Source organism: Limulus polyphemus, unplaced genomic scaffold, assembly GCF_000517525.1.
Source record: "Limulus polyphemus unplaced genomic scaffold, Limulus_polyphemus-2.1.2 Scaffold2983, whole genome shotgun sequence".
Taxonomy (NCBI): Eukaryota; Metazoa; Arthropoda; class Merostomata; order Xiphosura; family Limulidae; genus Limulus; species Limulus polyphemus.
The window spans coordinates 139,746-146,632 of NW_013668593.1; the positions used below are offsets into that span (position 1 = coordinate 139,746).

The 6,887-nt window shown below is 31.2% G+C and overlaps 1 protein-coding gene across 5 annotated transcripts in view; it reads right to left on the reverse strand.

Moving 5' to 3' along the window:
- Nucleotides 1-6,887, reverse strand: part of LOC106468375 (endophilin-B1-like) — a 34,406-nt gene that overhangs the window by 19,511 nt on the left and 8,008 nt on the right. For all 5 annotated transcript variants that reach the window (XM_013928796.2, XM_013928794.2, XM_013928793.2 and 2 more), the window contains exon 2: nt 1,148-1,289. In XM_013928796.2, the coding sequence (XP_013784250.1) occupies nt 1,148-1,289 (142 nt within the window). The remainder of the gene's footprint in view (nt 1-1,147; nt 1,290-6,887) is intronic.

Genomic DNA, 6,887 nt, shown 5'->3' on the forward strand with positions numbered 1-6,887 from the left:
AAGTTTAGTAAAACCTAATATTTATATGTTAAAATACTAAAATAGGAATAATAAAAAATACTGTAAAACCAATAAGAGTAACAACAGATAAGCATAAAAATAAATAAATAAAATCTGCAAATTACAAACTGATACATAGTTAAAATAAACTTACCAAAGACAGAGACAGCCACTATATACTAAGTGTGTTATCCACCAATAAAACATACAAAAGGTAAGGTCAACTGCTCACATTTCAAATTATTTTAAGGAAACCCTCTTGCGGTTATTTAACATTTCTTCATAGAAGCATTAAAATGATCATTGAAATAATGTTTCATGTTTAATTTAAGTATGTATACAACTAAAGAATGGAATTACTTATGAAATTGGGATCTCGGTGAAATAATCACAATGTTCTAATCAAAAATTGTTTACCATACACACGTGTATATTTAGTTGTTGTTTTTTTCTACTTCATTAAAAATATATACTTCACACACAACATAGCAATACTGCTAATATATTTCTTTAAGAGTTTAACTTAAGGAGCAAAGAGACTTATTACAACTTCTAATCTAAAACTGTAAAATTTGCTCAAATAATCATTTAACTAGATAACAAAAACCGGCAATTATAAGAAAATGAAGATGTATCTACAGTAATCGTATTTCATAATTGCAATAACATCCATATTTTTTAAAGGATGTCCAAGTATTGTCTTAGTATTTACTACTGTATATGTAAAATACGAATGTTATACTACAGTGTAACAAATGTGAACAATCAACAATTTTGTGGTATCATTATTAAATAACACAGCCATTAAAAACTTTTTTTAATGTAGCAACTGTGGGACTACTAAAATTGTTTGGATAGAAATGAACGTATGATGTTCTAATTATCCGTCAACCTTCTGGAAATGCAATTTAAGATATCAAATGAATAAGTTATTTGAAAAATTAAGTCATTATAATGGTGTTAATAGTGACTGATATTTTTATAGTTTCTTTGTACACACACATATTTATTCAGATTAGAAAAATAATTTGAAAATTCTAAAGAAAATAAAAAGCACACTATATTACTACTAATATTTTAAATAAAGTTGCATAACACAGTAACATGGTTAACAAGAATGTGCATGAAAATTTAACAAAAACATTACTTGGATTAGGTTGAAGAACCGCATCTGTTCTTGATACAATTCTCTCTGTCCAAAGTTTGGTTTTATCAGCTCGTTGAGCCAAACTTTCAAAATGGGCATCAAGTTCAGTCTTTTCTGAAGTGCCAAGCTTTTCTTCTGTATACTAAAACATAATAAAACACTCACATAGTTAAATGGCTTTGTATTAGTAGTGTATTAATTTCATGCATCTTAGTACAAGCTTTTCCAGTAAGGCAAAGTAAATAAGAATGTACTATCTGAAAAAATTTGTCAAAACAGTTTCTTTATGTGTAATGGTTGAGAAGAAGTACTGGAACTCGGGGACTGAACAAATATTAAATTAAGGTTAATAAAATTACTGATGGACACTCACTGCACCATTATTGACAAATAAAAAAGCTGTATACATCTATTAGTTACATAACTCAACCAATATACATTTATATATAACAAATACATATTTTCAATATTCATACAAGTCAGATGTAGAGCAGGTTTACTTAGTGACCTCAAAGTTGAGACACTAGAATTTAGAACATATCTTTAACTCATTCACTACCATGGACACACACTGGGAACACAGTATGCAACCTGTTTTTATTCAATACTTTTTTTAATCTGAGAACATAATCACTTGTGAAGTATTTCAGGCAATTAGTTCTAAATAAAATAAATTATGCTGATGTGATAAGTGAGCTATAAGTAATTACATATCCCCACATGTTTTTGTGCATATTTAAAATAAATCTGCTACTAGTTATTTGTATAAAGACTTGTACTCTTTTGACTTATAAACAATAGGGTCTATAAATACACCTTAAAATTGTATTCCTCAAGTGATTTATCTGAGGCCTTCATTCTATCAATCTCTCAGATAATCTAGCAAACTTCAACAAAATCACTTCTTATTCTTTTCTCAAAGAAGATACGAGATTTTAACTAATCCATGTAAGATAACATTTCAATAAACCAGAAGCATCCTAGTAGGCCAATTCTGAACTTTTTCCAACAAGTCAATATTCTGTTTTAGATATGGAGACCAAAAGTGTACAGTATTCCATGCGAGGCTTTAGTGAATTGCATAATGAAATAACTAACTCTTTTGACTTGTAATCAACATGTTTATAAATACACCCTAAACTTGTATTAGCTTTACTACTAGCAACAGAGCATTGCCTCAAAGACATTAATTATTTATTCACTAATATGCCAAGATCCTTTTCTTCAGTCACACTACTGAGTTGGTTCCCATCTATATTAAACATATGATTCAAATTATAACCTAAATGCATTAACTTGCACTTACTATAATTAAAGGTCATTTGCCAAATATCCATCCAACTAACTAACTGATCCAAGTTATTCTGTTGTACCTTAATATCTTTAATACAGCTAAAAATACTAAACTTTAATGATATTGTCAAACTTTACTAGTATGGAAATTATAGCTCTATTAATATAATTGTTGTAAATATGAAAAATTAAAAGCTCAAAAATTGGCTCCTGAAGTTCTTTTAATAGTAATGATCTTATAATCCAATATACTAGTCTTTTCCAAACCCCCACCAATGTGAATTTCTTTGTTAATCTTTTGTGTTGAAAATTTATGTATACTAAAGACCACACCTTTTCTGTCCTTCAGAAAACAGGTAATATGTTTGAAAAAAGCTGACAAATTAGTAAGAGAAGCATTCCCTTTAGTGAATCCATGTTGATTTCCTTTCATTGCATCATATTTCAATGATGAATTTGCACTTAACTTGAAAAACCAAATGAAACAGATCAAACTATGATCAATAATCATGCAGATCTTGTATAACTTTCAATTATTATGTTAAAACATAACTATACACAATTCTATACAAAGGAGTTTGGTTGGAGTAGTGCACTAACAGATAAAAAGGTGGAGAAGGTATATTAATTCTTAATATCTTTACACCACAATCCCTATTATTAAAACAGTCAGAAACAGGCCAGAAAATTATAGGCCTATTAATATTACTTCTATCTATTGAAAGGTATTAGAATTTATTATCAGAGATCACTTATAAAATCAATTTAGTACAAAACAGTCCTCACAATAATTTTAGAAACAGGCTTTACTGACTAAAAACATATTGTAATTTTTACATCAGAGCATGTTGGTTGATGATATAAATTTGACTTTCTGAAAACCTTTGATAAGATATCACATATAATTAATTGGAAACTTAGATGCTTTTGAAATTCGTGAAACATTTTGAAGTGAAATGAAAACAAGCTTTGTGGTATAAAGTGAACATTGACAATTAATAAGCATTTTCATGATTGGGTAGAGCTGGACAATTAGTGGTGTTTGCTAATCAATTAATTTACAAGCCCATTAATTAATTACATTCCATTAGAACAATTTTCCTCAAACCATGGTATGTGTTCACCCATACAAGAAAAAAAGAAGAGAAACCTAAAAGTTGATGCTGCCATGCCATCAGTTGCCTTCCCTCTAATTAGGATTTCAAAATTATTGACAGTGGCAGATACCCTTAGTAGTTTTACCATAACAAAGACAGGGTAAGCACAAAGCACCCCTCCCCAAAATAATAAAGACCATAGTGACTCAAAGCTGATACCTGAAGTAGGCAGAGCACAGATAGCCAATTATGTAGCTTTATGCTTAAACAACAAAGAATATGTAATGACAATATTTTCATTACTTGTATAGTTGGAGTAATCAAAAACAGTGATAATCAGAAACCCTAACTTCAATTAGACATTTTTGTGACAATCGATTTAACCATATCTCAATTAATCAAATTTTTTGCAAAGAGGTAACTCCTGACTTTCAACTGTCATGAACCAAATCAAATATTCTCAAACAGTTCCTCTGTGGTTTTCACCAGAGAAAATCTAGGCTTAGATTTACCAAATTCATCATTAATAGGAGGGCAACATAACCTCCATGCTCAATGAATACTAGCACATGATCATAGGCTCATTCTTTATGAAGCATACAAAATGCACTGGAAGTTGGGAGGAAGAGTTGTTGCAGAGAAATTAGTATCTATATGAAATACCTTTTCAGATATTGAAAATGTCAACTTTAGAAGTGGGAACACCCCCATAAATGATCCAGCGAGAAAAGGGCAAAGAGTATGAATGTGGGGACACCTGGAAGGAAAGCATCCAGGCCAAGGACATTCCAAGAACAGAGAAACCAAGTCAAAACAGAGGCAAAGAGAAAGAAATAAAACCCAAAGGTAACATCATGGATGGAAAACACCAGCAGTGAATATCTTGTCATATCATGTTTACCACAGCTCTATAAGATCATGGTAATTTAATATCCATTATACTTATAGTGCCTTGCCACAGATGGAAATCCAAGACTAATCACACACTAAGTGAGCTAAAAGATCATGTCTGAACATCAACTCCATGAACAGGTAACGTGCCTCTGATCACCAATGACTCAGTTGGAGGTAAGAGCTAAAGAGAGAGGAATGTCTGTGCCTCAGAAATTTTTTTATGAAGTCACTGGTATTACCAGCACAAAGAAGAAATATGGTGGCCATAGAAAACAATGTTGCAATCAGGTGAATGGAATGAAAATGCAACAAGGACAAAGGTAACATAGCACAAAACAAAGAAAGGCAGTCAATCAAAAAAGTTATATATCTAAACACAGGCAGTGCTGAGGAAAGAATGAGTGTAGGATCATGTGCTAGTGGTCATGAGGATTACTGCACATGAAAGTCTTGTCACCCTCCTACTGGTGGATGGCAACAGCATTATGACAGTTACATCAGAGACTGAAACAACATATGTAGCAGTGGGAGTTTGCACAAGAAATTCCATGGCAGTTGCACATGAGGTAATAACTCTTAGTAGTTCTGGGAGGTAAGTAATGTTTCTGAATTTAAATTTTATTCTATATAATTGGGATTATGGCTAAAAATACCAATCAAAACTCATAATGAATAGAATTCATTGGTTCATCAGTTAGGTACTTTCTATTTGTATTGGTATTTTTAGCCATAATCCCAATTATTTAGAATAAAATTTAAATTTGAAGATGTAATTTTATTTCTAGAAACAAAACTCATAATGAATAGAATTCATTGGTTCATCAGTTAGGTACTTTCTATTTGCTTTCTAGAAATAAAATTACATCTTCAAATTTAAATTTTATTCTAAATAATTGGGATTGTGGCAACAAATACTGATACAAACAGGGGGTATCCAACTGATGAATCAGTGCTTTCTATTCAGTAGAAGTTTTAGTTTTATTCCATTCTGTACTCTGGTTAGACTTGAATATTAATTTATCTATATTATATACATGTCAATTATTACTTCTGTTCTGTATAGGTAACTTGCTTTGATAAAAAGTTATTAATATGATACCTAATTCGGAATAAGTTGTAACATCCAGAAGATACATTTACACATCTGTGTGTGTGTGTGTGTGTGTGTGTGTGTGCAGTAGATTTACATGTACTATTGCTAGAAACTGGATTTCTATCCAAGAATATCATAAGTAGAATTACATATGTGTTAAAAATATTGGAGATTTTACCATGGAAAAGTTGTTGTCAACTTCAATATTAAAATAAACTCTTTGTTGAGAAATTTAATTTATTGCTACAATATGTTACCACAGTTAGTAATATCATACCTGTTTGGCACGGCTTATAGCTCCACCAAAATTTGAAGAAAATTTTTTTCTAAGTTCCATGAGAACTGATATACTGATACACTAGCAAAAGCACTTAATGTCTAACACAGTGATACACAAGCTAAGCAATTTTGAAATACAGCTGTAGCAGTACATCTTAAAACACCTGTTGTCACGTCACATCTCGCAGTACAGGCCAATGCAAATGTGGCTCTCTTAGTGGTAGACTGTAACCTACAATATGCACATTCTGGGAGAGGTAGTCTCAAAACAGTTCTTTAACTAAAACACTTAAATATAATGATCTCTTACATGTTTGTGCTATATGAATTCATCTATTATACTGAGCTTGCAATGTTATATCACTAAAGCCTGAAACACCTTCAAGTGCGCATTCTTTCCACCACTCTCTTAGTTCACATTCTACCTATATACATACCCAAACTGTTACAACACAAAAACCAATAAACACTTTTACAGTTATATATTGTACAAAAGCCTATAAGAACTGTCAGATTCACTATTATGACACATTAGCCTGTCTGTAGCAACCCTCATGATGTTATAACAGCCCATATAGTACACACAGCAGTATTCTAACAAACTGAAAAACGATTATAATACATAAAACAATACCTACCTTTACACTTTCATGAGAACTATGCCCACATACAAGGCATACAAAGTTAACTGAGCTATCATCTTATCTCTGGGTATGATTGTCAATGACAAGAGCTATAAACTATGTAAACTTAAAATTAAAAACCTGATGACCAAGTTACTATCTTTTCCCTCTTGTTGTAACGCATGCTTCACTTTAACATTTTCACTATAAATATCATTCTCTGTTCGCAATGCTCCTTTTGTCGATAATGCTCGATTCTCTGTTGGTAATATTCAAACTGGCTCAATGGTTTGTCTCAAGCAGAAGTATTGAGTTCAAATCCCAGTCAATTACAAAGAACGTGTCACTGTGGTTATAGTGCTCAACTATCACATGGAAGCTTCACACTCAAATCCCAGTTGAGACAGGATTTTATGTTAATTCTTTTTTATTATTATATTCAGTTGTTTATAAATTTATAA